Source organism: Stigmatopora argus, chromosome 21 (assembly GCF_051989625.1).
Source record: "Stigmatopora argus isolate UIUO_Sarg chromosome 21, RoL_Sarg_1.0, whole genome shotgun sequence".
Classification (NCBI taxonomy): Eukaryota; Metazoa; Chordata; class Actinopteri; order Syngnathiformes; family Syngnathidae; genus Stigmatopora; species Stigmatopora argus.
This window is the reverse complement of record NC_135407.1, coordinates 473,735-489,718: the sequence shown is the minus strand read 5'-3', so window position 1 is coordinate 489,718 and position 15,984 is coordinate 473,735. Positions and strand designations below refer to the sequence as shown.

The 15,984-nt window shown below is 52.5% G+C and overlaps 3 protein-coding genes across 5 annotated transcripts; 2 read left to right on the top strand and 1 right to left on the bottom strand.

The window, feature by feature from the left end:
• The first annotated feature begins 133 nt into the window (after positions 1 to 133).
• Positions 134 to 10,235, top strand: LOC144066769 (zinc finger MYM-type protein 4-like). Of its 3 annotated transcripts, XM_077590081.1 has the most exons (27): positions 134 to 359; positions 1,154 to 1,601; positions 1,739 to 2,359; positions 2,639 to 2,808; positions 3,046 to 3,290; positions 3,370 to 3,535; positions 3,606 to 3,809; positions 4,518 to 4,668; positions 4,749 to 4,864; positions 4,936 to 5,109; positions 5,539 to 5,689; positions 5,776 to 5,948; positions 6,507 to 6,654; positions 6,733 to 6,819; positions 6,892 to 6,969; positions 7,044 to 7,069; positions 7,155 to 7,323; positions 7,429 to 7,541; positions 7,606 to 7,795; positions 7,875 to 7,994; positions 8,074 to 8,177; positions 8,255 to 8,432; positions 8,505 to 8,656; positions 8,735 to 8,849; positions 8,937 to 9,176; positions 9,246 to 9,390; positions 9,473 to 10,235. In XM_077590081.1, exons 1-27 carry the CDS (start codon positions 297 to 299, stop codon positions 9,747 to 9,749), a joined length of 4,824 nt encoding a protein of 1,607 aa, XP_077446207.1. In that variant the 5' UTR covers positions 134 to 296; the 3' UTR covers positions 9,750 to 10,235. The 3 variants fall into 3 exon arrangements, with proteins under 3 accessions (XP_077446207.1, XP_077446206.1, XP_077446205.1); XM_077590080.1 differs by having other exon boundaries at positions 8,937 to 9,390; XM_077590079.1 differs by having other exon boundaries at positions 8,255 to 8,656.
• Positions 10,035 to 13,351, bottom strand: LOC144066773 (C-type lectin domain family 4 member E-like). The gene is made up of 8 exons (XM_077590085.1): positions 13,305 to 13,351; positions 12,204 to 12,332; positions 12,052 to 12,126; positions 11,880 to 11,978; positions 11,733 to 11,822; positions 11,508 to 11,659; positions 11,176 to 11,300; positions 10,035 to 11,095 (listed from the first exon to the last, which is right to left on the bottom strand). The coding sequence occupies exons 1-8, from the start codon at positions 13,318 to 13,320 to the stop codon at positions 10,885 to 10,887; spliced, it is 897 nt and encodes a 298-aa protein (XP_077446211.1). The 5' UTR covers positions 13,321 to 13,351; the 3' UTR covers positions 10,035 to 10,884.
• ak2 (adenylate kinase 2) lies at positions 12,854 to 15,914 on the top strand. Its single transcript, XM_077590086.1, has 7 exons — positions 12,854 to 13,110; positions 13,787 to 13,912; positions 13,990 to 14,100; positions 14,178 to 14,272; positions 14,365 to 14,437; positions 14,512 to 14,728; positions 15,640 to 15,914. Exons 1-7 carry the CDS (start codon positions 13,012 to 13,014, stop codon positions 15,645 to 15,647), a joined length of 729 nt encoding a protein of 242 aa, XP_077446212.1. The 5' UTR covers positions 12,854 to 13,011; the 3' UTR covers positions 15,648 to 15,914.
• The last annotated feature ends 70 nt before the right edge of the window (positions 15,915 to 15,984 follow it).

The window sequence follows — 15,984 nt, the reverse complement described above, 5'->3', positions numbered from 1 at the left end:
TTATTTAGCCACCCTATGAATACCGTCGCTGGTTATCATCGACAACAGAAACGAAACCGGCTACAGGTGCTGCTGCAATACCCGGCTCGTCCGCTGGAGGGCGTACCAAGCAATGCCGTTAGAAAAAAAACAAGCGAAGAAGCCTATACATACTAGACAAGCGAACAACATCGGCGTAGTACGATGGTTCATTGGTTGTGATTTGTTGCTCCCCCTTTTTATTACATGGAAACCAATTGAGTGCTGCAATTTGCCTTTTTTATGCACACATCGACTGTTCTGCATTCGCGGCGACTATGGAGGCCTTGGAAACTGGCGACGGACGTCAACATCCGGCCACTGATGAAGTGCGATTTGTGGTAATAACCGACCTCCTGCACGCCATGGCACATGACCGATAACCCGATAAAATGCACGCATTTTTGCGGCCAATGCTTTGATTTGTGTCCTTGCGTGCCGTTTTTACCTTTATATTTGCAACCCTAAACCCAGCCGTGCTTAGATTCTCGCGCTAACTCCCTCCAAAGCGTACACCTTGAGCAGAATGCTAGCGTTAGCTTAGCATGTGCAAAGCTAGTCCCGCTGGCCGCCGCCAATCGATAATTCAAATACAATAGCGTGCAATTCGTCGGAGGTCAAATCTCCCCAGCGCTTCTTTTGATTCAAATTTGGAGCAGCCTTTGAGGCATTTTTGGAAATGCCTCGTTCTTGAAAGTGAACTGTTTTTACCTCAACTATCGTTCTCTCGTACCGTGGTTTCGCTCACGGTTAAAAGGTAACCCACCGACATTTTAACATCCAACTGCATACAGTCTTGCCATACTTTTGTGCATTACGTGACACTTTCCAATTAAATGTAGCTGGTAATAACCCAAGAAGGTATAATAGACTAGGTGTAATTACGCGTAATTGATGAGAACGTCGAGTGTGTTGAATGTACACCATATTACCATTTTCAATTGGTGTGCAAAGTGCAAAATAAACGGAATGAAAAGCTTATTTTGTGAGAATACACTTGTGAAAGAAAACAGTAAAAGGTTTAAGCAAAAATGGACACACTTTACTTCTCTTTCACCTTTCCAGTCCGAGTGGAGATTTGTAAACACTTCTTTTAAACGACAAACCAAGTTCACGTGTTGTTCATTTTGCGCAGGAAACGGAAGAGCCGGGCGCCGTAGCGCCGCCATTCGCCGTCGGGAGCTCCCCCCCGACGCCGATGGAAACCGACGACGTCGAACGCAAAGAGGAGTTGACGCCGCCGCTGGTCCCGTGTCGCATGGAGGCCCTGAACGCCTCTCCGTCCCACTCGGAAGACGAGACCGAGGAAGGGGGCCCGCCCAGCGAAAAAGACGAGGACGAGCTGGAGGAGGAGGAGGCGGCGACCGCCGCCGCCTCCGCGCCGGCGAAGCGCTCGGATTCTGACGAGAACGCCGGTGGGGTCGCCTATTCCGCGCCGGCGAAGCGCCCGGATTCTGACGAGAACGCCGGCAAGGGAGCCTATAGCGGCTCGTTCAATCTGGACGAGGTGATGGACATGGGCACCGTGGATCAGCAGGAACAGGAAGCGCAGATGAGCACCGAAGACGGCTTTGCGGGCGGAGGTAACCCTAACGCCGAGGCTAATAGAAGTGAAAAGGATGTTCAACTTTCTCAAAACTTCCAGTGATTGTACGGAGTGAGGTATGTTCAAATATTGTGTAGCGACGCGCTAGCTCATGGGATTTTGATTTGTCTTCAGTGTTCGAGGACGACGGGGTCAAAATTGTGCCAGGTGCTGATGTGAGCGCCGCCTTGGACACCAAAGTGGGCAAAGAGAAAGAGGAGGCAAAAGTAGAAGAGAAAGCAGAGTTGAAGGAGGAGGCAACAGAAGAGACAAAGGAGTCAAAAGAAGGAGAGAAAGAAGAGTCAAAAGACGGAGAGAAAGAAGAGTCAAAAGGACAGAAAGAAGAGTCAAAGGGACAGAAAGAAGAGTCAAAGGGACAGAAAGAAGAGTCAAAAGGACAGAAAGGAGAGTCAAAAAGAGATAATGAGGAATCAAAAGAAAAGAAAAAAGAGTCACAAGGAGAAGAGAAAGAAGAGCTACTAGGAGATGGAAAAGAGGAGTCAATAGAAGAAGAGGCCAAAGAAAAGCAGGATGATGAAGTGGAGGCAAAAGAAATCCAGGAGGCAACAGAAGAGGGGCCACAAAAGCAAAAGCAAAAACAAGCCGGAGACAATAATAAAGAGTCCCTGAAAGAAAAAGGAGAAGAAGAAGGAGAGAAGATCGAGGAGGAGAAGCAGAAAGAGGAGAAAAATGAAGCCAAGGAGGAGGAGAAAGCACCTTTCTATGCCACTCGCTCCAGAAGTAGAATTGCCAAAAGTGAGCCCAACACCAGTTTGTTTGTTTGTTTATTTATTTTTTTGAAATCCGACAACGTTTCTCCGTTCTAGCCATACATCCCCTCCCCGCTCCCCGCTCCTCTTTGAATTTGAAGCCATATGTCTGTCCTCACCCAGAAACGGCTTTCAACTTTCTTTAATCCTCTGTACATTATTAATATTCCTTAAAAAAAGTCTTCAAGTGCCTAGAAGCGACATGCCTACGTGACGAATCTCGGTCGCGGGATGTTTGAGCATCTTTGATTTTCCCTACTTTGAGGTCCCGCCTCCGACATGACCAACGGGAAACGGCTGCTCTCGGGGTCCAGTTCTTCGTCGTCGTCTTCGCCGCCGCTCATCAAAGTCAAAGACGAGCCCATGGACGAGGAATACGAGCAGGCCCTCTTGAGCGGGGCCCCCTACGTCAAAGACGAGCCCTTTTTCGCCAAGGTGAGTCGCGCCGCCCCGCTAAGGAGGGGGTTGCTCTCTGTCGCCCCCTGTCGAAAATAGAGAGGATCTACAGTTTAAGGCCAAATGAAGTTAAAAAATAATAATAAGTCAGTCAGTCAGTACCTTTACGTTTTAAAAAATATGTCCCCCCCCCAAAAAAAAGCAATAAGACTTGCTGCCATACATTTTTTAACGTCAAACTGATTGATGGACGGCAGATTGCGGCTTTGCCCACAGGTGGAGGACCTGCAGATCGACTCGGTGTACTCGGTGTCTCCGGAGGGCGAGGCCAGGAAGCCGCGAGGCGCCCGGGGACCGTCGTCCACCCTGAACATGTCGTGCGCGTACTGTCGGATGGGGTTGCTCAAGGGCCAGACGGCGTACCAACGCAAAGGCTCCCCGGCGCTCTTCTGCTCCGCCAACTGCCTGACGTCGTCGCTCAGCTCGTCCAGAAACAGCAAGAGTTGCCACCGCTGTCAAAAGTGAGCCGAGAAGGCGGGGCCTCGGCCACCGGTGCCGCCGCCGCCGCCACCCTTTCCCAACGCCGTCTTTTTTCGGCAGGCGCATCTTCCGCCCCCAGGACGTGATCCTGGCCCCGGACGCGGACGGCGCCACCCGAGACTTCTGCAGCGAGATGTGCCTGAGCGCCTTCAACGTGGGCAAAAACGCCAGGTCGGCCGACGTCAAGCCGCAGTCGCAGTGCAGCGTGTGCGGCAAAATGGGCATGGTGAGCGTGGGCGCCGTTTTCCGGGGCGGGTCGGTTTTTGGGGGGCTTTGATCCGACGTCCGCCCGGCAGAACAAGCACGAAGTACCCCTGAGCGGCACCAACCACGGCATGTGCAGCGACGCCTGCTTCACCTCCTTCCGCGCCACCCACCGGCTGACCATGGCGGGCTGCGCCAACTGCGACGCCAGCTGCCCCGTCAAGCCGCTGCTGCTGAAGATGGAGGGCAGCAGCAAGACGCTCTGCAACGTCAGCTGTCTCATCAACTACAAAAAGGTGGGCGTCAACTACTTTCACTTCTCTTCCTTTCTCCGTCTCGCCCGCCCGCCTGCCCCCCAAAAATTGGTCCGGTGACATCTTTCCAAAAATACTAGCACTTCATTTAAGACAAAGAAAAGGGCCTCCCAATTTTCGTTTGGGAACGACATTGACGTCGGCTTTTTTTTTCTGAATGAAAGCCACGTATAAATGATAGATCTGAAAGTACAACTTCAGGAGCAGGTCAAGAAAGAGTGAGATCAATTTAATAGGAAATCGGTTTATTACCAGACTGTAGGATGGGGAGTGAGCTTGAACATCTGTGAACCGCTCACAGTCTGTTGTCCTTGCAACTCTCTCTCCGAATGAACAGTGGGTCCGTCTTTTTATAGGCACACAGAGTATAGTATAGTTTCTACGACAACGACCAAACTTTGGGCAAAGTCTGATTAATCAGTGTCAAGTCTCCATGACAACAACCAAACTCTGGGCAAGTTTCTTATGACAACAATGTTTCTATACTTACAAAAACTGATACAATCTGAACAAGCAATTGCCAAGCGACTCATTTTATCTTACCCGTAGAAAACCGTAGAAAACCCACGCGAGGCAAGTCAGGCAGAACACGCAAACTGCACACTGAGGAGTGGCCTGGCATCGAGCCCAGAACCGTGAGGCCAAGCCGCTAACCACAGTGAATTGACCTTTGACCTTTTTTGCCAACAGAAAACGAAGATCACCCTGTCGTGCACCATGTGCCACTCCCCGCGCCCGCTGGCCGACATGATCCACAATAAGAGCAGCGACGACTCTGTCAGCCTCTTCTGCAGCAGCAGTTGCATCATGGCCCACACGGTCCAGAGTGTCAGTTCCTCAGGTAAGCCGCGCCGAGGTTAGCCACATTGTGGCGCTCCGCCTTTTGGCCCGCCTCCACCCTTTGCCATCGCCGCCCACCAGGCGCCCAAATGAGCTGCGAGAACTGCGGCAAGAACGCCCTGCCGGCGTACCACCTGGCCATGTCCGACACCTCCATCAGGAACTTCTGTTCGCTGTCGTGCGTCATGACCTTCCAGGTAGCCGAGCGTCGACCCCGGTGGGGGGGTGTCGTCCGCCGAGCCCAACGGGCGTCTCGTGCCTCTCGCAGGAGAAGTTCAAGGTGAAGCAGAAGCAAGGGACGGTTTACCCCAAGCTGTCGAGGGCGGCCGGCGCCGATCACGGCGCCGAGCCGCAACCGCTGCCGCAAGGCGCCGCGCCCTCGCTCAGCTGCGCCCAGTGCGCTCGCACCATGTCCTTCAAGCCCGACGTCATTCACGTCAAGGTAAAAATGACCATGGGGAAGAAAATTGTTCACCCCTTGACGGCACTCCTCCAATGGGCTTTGAATAAAATTCCTCATTCCTAGCAATGAAATGGCTTTTATCGATGTTGTATTTTTACGTGACCGGATGATTCGCCTAAAGAATTTTCGCCGACGGGCGTTTGACAGACGGACAGGTCGCCGAATGGACGTTCGGCCGAACGTCCATTCGGCGACCTGTCCGTCTGTCAAACGTCCGTCGGCGAAACGTCTTTAGGCGAATCATTCGAGTACCGTATTTTTCTGCCATTGATTTCAAAGCGTCTCCAAGGACTTGCTAATGATGCTCAATTCACTCAAAGCAAATGTTATTTCAGATTGATAAGTTTGAAGGGTTGAATTTCGGTCGAATGTTTTGCGTGACATTTTTGAACGGCCGCTCTTTTTCAGGACAAAGTGGTGTTTGTGTGCGGCTGGAGCTGCGCCCTGGAGTTCAAGACCAGCAAAAACGTCATCGCCAAGTGCGAGTACTGCAAGCAGGACAAGATCAGCCGAGAGGTCAAGCGCATCAACGGCAAGGACTGCTCCTTCTGCAGCCACGGTGAGTCTTTGGTGGCGTCCGCGTTGGTGCCCGCCAATCTTGGCGACTTGGTTTCACCTGGCACGAACCCCCCCCTCCACCGAAAGGCTGCAAACTGCTGTACGAGCACGACCTGGACGCTCGCTGGGGCAAGCACTGCAAGTCCTGCTCGTACTGCCAGTGCGTTTCCAAAAACCTGGAGAAGACCCTCTACGGCGAATCCAACGGGGAGTTCTGCTCCGAGGACTGCCGCTCCAACTACACCATGCTTTTCTGCCACGTGAGTCTCGCCGTGGGGAAATCGAGCCCCGTCACCTAGAAAGACAATCAACCCGAATGAGAGGATCCGAACGAGCCCATCACGCCTTTACGTGGTGTACCTTGACTAAAGCAGCTGCCATTTCCCCGGTACTCGGTCATTTGGTCGCCCGGAAGGTTATTGATAATTACCATTTCAATCGTTGCTCAAATTCCCAAAATACAAACTGCAAAATATTATTTAGTCATACTTAAAGCCCTATTAATTATTAGGCTAAAGAAAAGCTCCCAATTTCCCGGACTTTTATTGTGTTTTGTTGGAGAACTTATTAAGACCCTGACTGAACTGACGTCGCTTCTTAAAGGGACAGTGCATGTACATACAAACTCTTATACACTCACACGTCCGCTCAGTGAAACTGCTCAGGGCGATTGTTGACTTTGATTGATGCGTACACCGTGTTGTTTTACCTTGTTTTGTCGCCGGTCTTTTGGTCGCCTGTTGTTTGGGTCCGGGCGACCAAAAGACCGCGACCAAAAGACCGGCGACCAAACGACCGCACACGCATTTCCCCGCCAGGTGGCCAAGTGCGCTTCGTGTGGCCGCAAAGGCAAGTTGAAGCACAGTCTGATCCTGATGGGAGAGGTCCGCAACTTCTGCGACCTGCCCTGCTTGCTGCGCTACTGCAACCTGCAAGTCAAGACGCAGGGCGACATCTTCCCGCAAGGTGGGACGCGACCTAAGGCCCGGGGGCTTAGGGTTAGCCTAACCCCGCGCCGCCGTGACTCCTCTGCCGCGCTCGCAGCGGACTCGCCCGTCATCGCCAACGTGGTCTCCCTGGCGGACACGGCCTCCCCCGCCGCCGCCGCCGCCGCCAAGCCCGTCAAGCCGAGTACGGCCGAGTCGAGCCCCCGACCGCCCGTCTGTCGTGTTGGGGGAAATGACCGTCGTCCGTGTGCAAAAGTTGCAGAGCCTCCGAGCAAGCGAAGGAGGCGAGGAAGAGAGGAATCCGTCGCCGCCTCCGCGCTCCCTCGAGGCAAAGGTAAAGCACGCTGGCGACTTTACTGGCTCGTCTTTGCCTTTCATTTCGGATCCTTTTTTTTTTTGTCTACGCAGGTGCCGACTCGACAGACTCCGACGTGGTAAGCGGACCTTGCTCACGTGACTTATCTCGCTGGAGTGGTTGACCTCAATGTATTTATTGATTTTTTTTTTTCCCGCGGCCAGATCTTCATCAACGACAGTCCGGCGAAAAAGACGTACGGTTCGGCCGCCGCCCATTCCGCCGGCAACTCTTCCAAATCGGTGAAGAACAAGGCGCTGCTGTGTAAGCCGCTGGTGCAAAACAAGGGCGTCTCGTGTCGGACGCAGACGGCGGACGTGGAGTCGCAGACGGGTGAGCTGGCTAGCCGACTCCTCCCCGCGCCGTGCCCGCCCGTGGATCAAACTCCAGCATGGCGCTCATTGGCGGCTTTTTTTGTTTTGTTTTTCCCCGCTCCAGAATTGTCCATACCCAAGGTCATGATCGTGCCCATCCCCGTGCCGGTGTACGTCCCCATCCCCATGAACATGTACAGCCAGTGGACCCCCAAGCCCATGGGCATCCCCCTGCCCGTAGGTAAACGGCGCGCCGGCGGCCCCGCCCCCGCGGCTGACCGTCTCTCGCCCGCTCCCTCAGCTCCCCGTGCCCATGTTCCTGCCCGTGGCCATGGACAACGCCGACCGCATCGTGGACACCATCAAGAAGATCAAGGAAAAGTTCCCGCAAGACCCCCTGGAGGCCGAGCTGGTCCTCATGGCCGAGATGGTGTCGGAGACCAACGGGGACAAAGACGCGGAGACGCGGCCGGGAACCGCCGCCGCGGGAGGTGGCTTATGTTTTCGATTTGCAAAGATATGACTTTGCCCTCTCTTATTGGGCGCCACGTGACCACCGCTCCTCCACAGACGGGATCAGCACCTACAGCGACGACCTGGACACGGCCGACCTGGCCAGCCTGCTGAACAGCTGGGACGACCCCAACGTCCCCGAGGCCGCCCTGGACGTCGAAAGCGACCTCCCCGTCGGTGAGGCTCTCGGCCGGCACGCCGGCCGTCCCCTTCGGGCCGGCGTGCCGGCGTTTGACGCGCCCCCATCCACCCACAGAAGCCCTGGAGAAGATGGCCCGGCAGCGAGAGGCGTCGCCGGCGAGTCCCGTGCGCACCAGTTCCAGAAAGCGACAGGCGTCGAGAAAAGTCCGAGAGTCCAGGGTAGGTGACGACGCCGCCGTGAAATCTCCGCTTTCGCCACGGGCAAATCCGGAACCCGACTCCCGATGTGGTCTCAGGGTCGCAAAAAGGCGGGCAAGAGCGCCGAGGCATCGGCCGCCAAGAAAGGATCCGCCGGCAACAACGCCCTCCCCGGCGTGCCCACGCTGAAGAGCGAGTACGGCGTGGACGCCTGGAAGCGATGGATCCGCTGGAGGGACGCTCAGCCCGACGTGGAGCCGCCGCCGCGGATCGGAAGCGAGTCTTTTGAAAATGTCAACCCCTTTAACAAAAAAAGGTCAACTCTTGAGAGCTATTTTTCCCTTGCAGTGCGCCCCCTGGTGCTGAAAGAAGACATCCTCGCCTGCAACTCGGCGGAGGTGAGCTACGGCCTGTGTCACTTCATCCGCGAGGTCAAGCGGCCCTGCGGCGAGCCCTACAAGCCAGACAGCCTCTTCTACCTCTGCCTGGGCATCCAGCAGGCAAGAGCGTCACCGCCTCCCCCCTTCACCCTCACCCTCACCCTCACCCCTAACTGATGTGGCGGGCTCCCCTCGCAGCACCTCTTTGAGAACGGGCGCGTGGAGAACATATTCACGGACAGCTTCTACGGCAAGTTCTCCAACGAGTTCACGGACATGCTGAAAGGCTTCCAGCCCTCCCTCACGGCCAGCGGTGAGTCCGGCCGGCCCTCGGGTTCGATTCCCTCTCCCGCTCCTTTTTGAAGACCGCGGCGTTCGTCGGCGCCTTTCTCCCCGGCAGGTTACGTCCACACGCGGGTGGAGGAGGAGTTCCTTTGGGAGTGCAAGCAGCTGGGCGTGTACTCGCCCATCGTGCTACTCAACACGCTGCTCTTCTTCTTCTGCAAGAACTTTGGCTTCGCCACGCCCGAGCAGCACCGCCAGCTCTCCTTCGCCCATGTCATGCGCTGCACCAAGACCGGCCAGGGCAACGTCAAGACCACCTTCCTGCGCTTCTACCCGCCCATCGATCCCGGCGAAGGTCAGTCGCCGGTGGACGGCGCCGCCTTTCGTCCTTCCGGCCGTCGTTCTTCACCGCTCGGGGCTTCAGACGCAGACGGGGTTCCCGCCAAGAGGCGGAGGGAAGCGGAAGACGAGAGAGACACCCGAGAGGAGAAGATCTTGGAGATGAAGGAGAACACGGAGAATCCTCTGCGCTGTCCCGTGCGCCTCTACGAGTTTTACCTGTCCAAGTGGTAAGGGAGAGAGAGAGAGAGAAACGCTTTGCCGCTTTGGCCCCCGATTAACCTTTTTTTTTTTTCTTTTGGGGCGATCCAGCTCGGACACGGTCAAGCAGCGCGCCGACGTGTTCTACCTCCTGCCGGAGCGCTGCTGCGTGCCCAACAGCCCCCTGTGGTTCTCGGCCACGCCGCTGGACGAGGACACCAAGGAGGCCATGCTGACCCGCATCCTGGCCGTGCGCCAGCTGCAGGAGGCCCTCAAGCGCCGCCCGTTCCTCCCCGAAGACGAAGACGAGGAAGACAAGGACGAGTACGCCGCCGTGGCCGCCGCCGCCGTGGATGATGACGACGACGACGACTTTGAATGGCCGTGACCGTTGAAGGTAGCGCTCCACCTTCGCGACGCCGCGTTTGGAATTGATTTATAGTTCACCCGCCCAGCTCGGGGGGAAAAAAACTCGGTTCTGAGTGGAAGGAACCACACTTGGATTTCCATCGTAAGCATTTTTTTTTTATTGTTTTTCGGGAATGTATTATGTCTCCTCAAGGTCCGATCAATGTCAATCAATGAGATTAAACAGTCCACTTTTTCTATTGTCTTAATTCCTTTTCCATCAGTGTTTGCCAGCCCTTTTTATTGTTTTATTTTATTTTTTGAATTGGAGCCAAGGCCTGCTTTTCAGTAATTCCGTGTGGTTTGGAAACAACCTTTTGAAAGTCCATTTAAAAACTCAAGGCACCTTGCCCGCATTTTGATATGTACAAATCAAACTACTCTATCCGTTCATGTAATTCCCTCACGGCATTTTGTATTGAGCTCCTTTTTTAAAAATAAAACCAACTGGGCCTGTCATGAATAATTGAATGGCATTTGTGTTTTTCCAGCTGCCAAGTTGCTCGATGCCAGCCGACCGGCTTTTCAACTCCAATCCACGTCAATCTTTTAATTTTGCCCTTTTTCACGCAGGATATTCTCCCCAAGTGTGTCATTTAGTCGAATTGGAGAAACTTTGGTTCCCATGTGGGTAAAACTTCACCTTGCTTAAGTCCAAGTTTTACTGGAAGTGACTTGTAAGTACCTTTTTATATTACAAAGAAGCTCATTTTTCTGCCTTGGACAACAATAAATGTCCAATTCACATCAAGGTGCTACCAAATGGTGATTATCAGTGCTAATGTCACTCAATTCTAGCGGCAGTTTTTACATTAAATCATTACACGGGTGTGTGTGTATATATATATATATATATATATAGTTATTCCAGCCAAAACAATGCATCAGGCGACACCCACTTTTTCCCAACCATTCGAGTTGTGACATCACAACCAGAATGGATGTTCGTGCCTAGCTAGCGAAAGTGCTGCGCATAGCTAGCGCATGTTGACCGTACGATGGCAAGCGACAAGAGAATAGCGCAAATGTTATGGATAACAGGCTAACTAGCAGAAGTCCGCAACACGTTAACCGTATAGTACATTGTCATCTGATGGTGGAGAAATTGAAAGAGGTCAGCAATGTTCTTTCCTCTGCACGCCTTTTTTCTCACAGACCCACTTGTGCGGGACCTGGCAGGCTTTGTCGAACCAGGTCTGGAGGTCCTTCAAGCCGAAGGAGGTCCGAGGGGCCTTCGAGTTGGCCATCTCCCCCATGCGCGCGCAGTCCTCGCCGCCGTACTCCGTTTCGAAATCGTCGGGCTCCCCCTTTGACCAGAACGCTAAGCTGAGAAATGAGCGCACTTTAGATAATTCCTATATTTGGGACTTCTTGGGAATGGGCTAGAGCTGGGACGGAAGCGGAACCTGGCGTTCAGAAGGCTCCCGTCCACCCACAGCCATCTACCCTCCTCCTCGGAGTCCGTCAGGCCGATCCAGAACTTGTCCTCCGGGGAGGACATAATGTCCCCCAGTCTCTGGTGCAGAAAAGTCTAATGGAGTTGGAAGAATATGTGCATCTGTCATGACCTCAAGGCTTCCTCTTTTCTGCAGTTAAGTTGCAAGGTTCAAATAGGTTTGGGCTTAGTCATGATAGAAATTTGCTAATTTCACACACACGCACACAGACAGACAGACAGACAGACAACAGGTGCTACAAAAAGAGTGAAGCACGACCCATATTTTTCGCCGCACGGCACCTGCTCGTCCTGGCTTTCGATCTTCACCAAGTCCCCGGCGTGAATCCGACAAAAATTTCGGCTCTTCTCCCAGGAGAAACTGACGTTGGAGAAATAGTAGTAGCTCTCTCCGTGAGGCTCCCAACCCAGGCCGCATTTCATGAGCGTGTCGTCTTGGGAGACATGACGGTATCAACGCTAACGTGAAGGCGGATGACGCATTTGGACTTTTTTTTCCCCACCCACCTTGGCTGACCAAACAGCTCTTTCTCAGCAGCACTTGTTGATCGGACAGCAGTTGCCGGTTTTCCTTTCCCAACTGGACGATGCGGAACGCTGCGAAAAACCCAGCCGTCGGCTACGAAAGCGCCGGCCGACAACGTGAGCACTCACCGAGCAAACAAAGGCCCACCAGCGCCGAGATCAGGAGAATGCCGAGCACCACCAAGGCCTTTCTTTCCGTCGTCCACTTGGACTTTTTCAACGCCGCACCTGTACCGAAATACATGTTCTCAATTGTATGCCCGGATTGCGTGAGGGTCCCCATCTGGAGAAGATGACCTACCCTGGGATGGCTGTGACTGCGATCTTGCCACCTCAAGTGAGGCGTAGTTAGTTTCAGGCTCTGTGGAGGCTGCATCTGTCCAAACCCGGTAGATCCAGTTTGACCCAAAACAATTGCGACCAATCATCCACGTAGAATTATTCCCAACTCACCCCTCGCAGCGTTTCCCCGCAATTTGATGAAAGCCAAGTCCGTGTAGAGGACCTCCGGCTCAGACATTCTGACAAAGTGAAGAGCAGATCTGGTCTCCACTTCCCTATTGAATCTTACATGCGGAAGATCTGCAAGAATCATCGAAATAGATGTTGCTTTTAGCGGTCTGACTTGCACTTCCCCTTTATTGTGCAATAAGTAGAGCAATGCCCAATGGTCCGCTTGCTAAGAGATCCAGTATATTCTGATCTGTGACTGTAAGACTGCTAAAAAGAACCAAAATGAGGTCATACAAATGTGGCCTGTGCTTATTTTTCTTAGTATAAGTTCATTTCCCTTATTTTAAAAAATCTCTTCACACACTATAGACGTCCAATGCATTTTAACACGGGCTGGAAAGCATTGATTTATTTTTAAATGGCGTCGATGGGCCTCACTAGTCTTACTACCGAACTAACTTGACACAAAATCATGGCCTAACTCCCTAATGGCTTAATCTATCCACCGTAGTGACGACTACTATCCCCGAAAGGGTTACATTTCCCGATGAAAAGGTGGCACTAGGAATGTGACGTCAAATCCCGACTCGCAACCAATGAACGCACGGAATCGTTGACAGACGACACCGAACACCAATTGGGAACGTCCAGTTATCTAGAGGGCGGTGTTCTTTGGCGTTTCAGCCAATGGAAAACGAAGCGCATTCCTTCCGCTCGCCCCATTTGGTGGAGCTGTCAGCTGGCTCCTTCGACGCCTGCCAGACTTTGGACAAAGTTTTTTTTTCTGCTTCTCCGCCACCCAGCACCCATGGCTCCCAGCACGAAGCTCAAAGAGGCAATGGCCGACGTTCACGAAGGAATCCGAGCCATTCTTCTCGGGCCGCCCGGTGCCGGGAAGGGGACACAGGTGAGCGGGGTGCAGCGGCGGTGGCTAACGTTAGCTTGCCGCGGCTAGTTTGGACGCGTGGTACCTTACCTGGAGTTTTAGCCGCTGGCTAATGCTAATTCGGAAATGCCACAATTTTGCTTAAACGGCGGCACGTTTCGTTTTTAAACACGGCTTTTAACGGGGTATTTGGGTCGTAAAGTAGGCACACTAACCAAGTGAGTCGTTCATGTCCGGAGTTTTTGTTTTTCTTAACGTAATGAAGTCCCAAGACTACTTCAAATTTTTGGGGAAAATATATTTGAATGACGTCAGTGGTTTACTTGTTACAATGGCGTGTATATCCGGTTTAATCACGCTTTTTTCCCCCCATTCTTTCTCACAGCTGCAAAATATTTTTTCCACCACAATAAACTAGCACATTTTGTTCTTGTTATCAAAACTGTGTCAGAATATTCTATACAGCTCTTTAGCGCTAGCTAGTATTAAAAAACGCACTTTAATCTCAGAGGATCTTCTTGTTTACCAAGTCGCCATTGAACGCAACTCGAATTGCCTCAGCTGGAAACTTGCACAAACAAGCACAAAGTCTTGTGGGAAAATAAACACCAGCGGTATGTGGAAAGGCTAGAAAAACACAAAGTGATGCTTTAGCAGGCTGCTCTTAAAATACAAATTGGATTGTTTCTCCCTGCAGGCCCCTCGACTGGCCGAGCGCTACTGCGTGTGTCACCTGGCCACGGGGGACATGCTGAGGGCCATGGTGGCCTCGGGTTCCGAACTGGGCAAGAAGCTCAAGCAGACCATGGATGCTGGGAAGCTGGCGAGTAGCCTTTTTTCTTCTTCCTGTTTTGGTCTTCCTTTCCGTGGGCCCGGAGTGATCCATTTCCTCGGCTTCAGGTGAGTGACGAGATGGTGGTGGAGCTCATCGACAAGAACCTGGAAACGCCGCCTTGCCAGAACGGTTTCTTATTGGACGGCTTCCCTCGCACGGTCAAGCAAGCCCAAATGGTCAGGATCGGATCGGTCGCCGGCGGCGTCCGTCCTTTAAGCCTATCCATGGACGCGACACGTTTTTCTCCTTTCAGCTGGACGAGCTGCTGGAGAAGCGACGCGAGCGGCTGGACTCGGTCGTGGAGTTCGCCGTGGACGATTCCCTGCTGGTGCGCCGGATCTGCGGCAGGTACGCCGAACTCCCATTTTCTTAGCCGTCGATCGCATCGGTTCATTTTCGTTCTTTTTTTTTTTTTTTGCTGGTCTTTTGGGACGTCGCAGACTGATTCATCAACCCAGCGGCCGTTCCTACCACGTGGAATTCAACCCACCCAAAGAGGCCATGAAAGATGACGTAAGGTTTTCCTCTGTTGACCGCGGAAAAGCAAGGCTTTCCTCACGCTTTTTTTTTCTTTTTCCGGCGCCCAGGTGACCGGCGAGCCCCTGATCCGCCGCAGCGACGACAACGAGACCACGCTGCGCTCGCGCTTGGACGCCTACCACCGCCAGACGGCGCCCCTGGTCCAGTACTACGGCGCCAAGGGTCTCCACGCGGCCGTGGACGCCGCCCAGAGCCCCGACGTGGTCTTCGCGTCCATCCTGGCCACGTTCAGCGCCGCCCGAGCTTCCCCGGCCCGCGCCGCCTGTAAAGTTTCCCCGTCGTAGACTTCCTCCTTCGCGTATCGAAACTTCCTTTAGCCGATGACCGCGAGCGCAATTTCAAAAGCTACATCCGCGGTCTGTTTTAGCGGTATCCGTCCGTCCAGTTTGTCTTAGTTCTTTACTCGAGCTCAAACGGCCAACTTTGGTCTCTCATTGAAATATGAGCTCACGTCCAATGGCTTTCCAAATGTCCTTCCTGACGACTGGCTTTATACTAAACAAACACACCCTCTAATGCAGGGGTCGGGAACCTTTTTGAGAGAGAGAGAGCCGTAAAGAATTCATATTTTGAAATGTTATTCCTTGAGAGCCATATTTGGAATTTAAAAGTCAAAATATATGAAGTTTTAAAGTACAAAAAGTCTCTGAATTCTTTTGAAAACATCCTTACACTGTTGCTAATCAATCAGGATCAATAAGAGTATGCATGCAGAAGATTCTAATGCAGGCTCGCAAGCCATATGTGGCTCATTTGTTGGATGCATATGGTTCACCGTTAACCTGCAAGCTAAAATGTACCTCTACCGTCGCTATAATCTTTTTTTTCTCCTTCTTTTAGACTCCCTTGTGAACGCACACTCGTTGATCCTCCCCCCAGCAACAGTGTAATTATGTAGTTAAAATAATTCTGAGACTTTTTGTACTTTAAGTGTTGAAAGGACCCCAAAAAAAACACACAATAAAAATATTATAGTTAAAGTGGTGCGAAAGGTTCCGTCAACACCACAGGGCTAACGTGACGCTCCTATTGGTGCGTTCGGGACTCGGCGGTTTCCATATTTTTGCTCACGTTAACGGAAAGCCATACGCACCTATGAAAAGAGCCACATGTGGCTCCCGAGCCATAGGTTCCCTACCCCTGCTCTAATGTCTTTCTTTTTTCTTGTGTTTTAGCCACATGAATAATGCTGACATGAAGGGCTGGAGGCAAAGTGGGAAAGACAGACAGACAGACAGACAGACAGACAGATGGACAGAAGGATGGAATGCTGCTTGTTTAGCAGGATGAAAGAATAGAAATCTCTCTCTTTCTCTCTCTCTCTCCCAAAATCTCTCCCTGGCGGCCAGCAAATGCGCTTTGATGCAGGCCGCGAATTCCCAGCGAGGCAAGCCGCTTCTTCATCATTCCCTGTGCTTGTTCTCCCATTAAACCTTTTTTTTTTCTATTACGTTTCTGTTTGTCTTTTTTTTCTACTATGGTTGTATCTGTCCTTTTTCTTTTCTTTTGACTTTATACTT

Bases quoted from the DNA above. Each gene is read 5' to 3' on its own strand.
- LOC144066769 (XM_077590079.1), top strand. From the start codon at position 297: ATGGAGGCCTTGGAAACTGGCGACGGACGTCAACATCCGGCCACTGAT. The intron at 3,810-4,517 runs GTGGGCGTCAAC...TTTTGCCAACAG, and splicing joins GTCTCATCAACTACAAAAAG to AAAACGAAGATCACCCTGTC. The intron at 7,796-7,874 runs GTGGCTTATGTT...GCTCCTCCACAG, and splicing joins GGGAACCGCCGCCGCGGGAG to ACGGGATCAGCACCTACAGC.
- ak2 (XM_077590086.1), top strand. From the start codon at position 13,012: ATGGCTCCCAGCACGAAGCTCAAAGAGGCAATGGCCGACGTTCACGAA. The intron at 14,101-14,177 runs GTCAGGATCGGA...TTCTCCTTTCAG, and splicing joins CGGTCAAGCAAGCCCAAATG to CTGGACGAGCTGCTGGAGAA. The intron at 14,273-14,364 runs GTACGCCGAACT...GGGACGTCGCAG, and splicing joins GTGCGCCGGATCTGCGGCAG to ACTGATTCATCAACCCAGCG.
- LOC144066773 (XM_077590085.1), bottom strand. The intron at 11,823-11,879 runs GTGAGTGCTCAC...GGTTTTTCGCAG, and splicing joins GGTGGGCCTTTGTTTGCTCG to CGTTCCGCATCGTCCAGTTG. The intron at 11,096-11,175 runs GTTCCGCTTCCG...CTCATTTCTCAG, and splicing joins GGGAGCCTTCTGAACGCCAG to CTTAGCGTTCTGGTCAAAGG.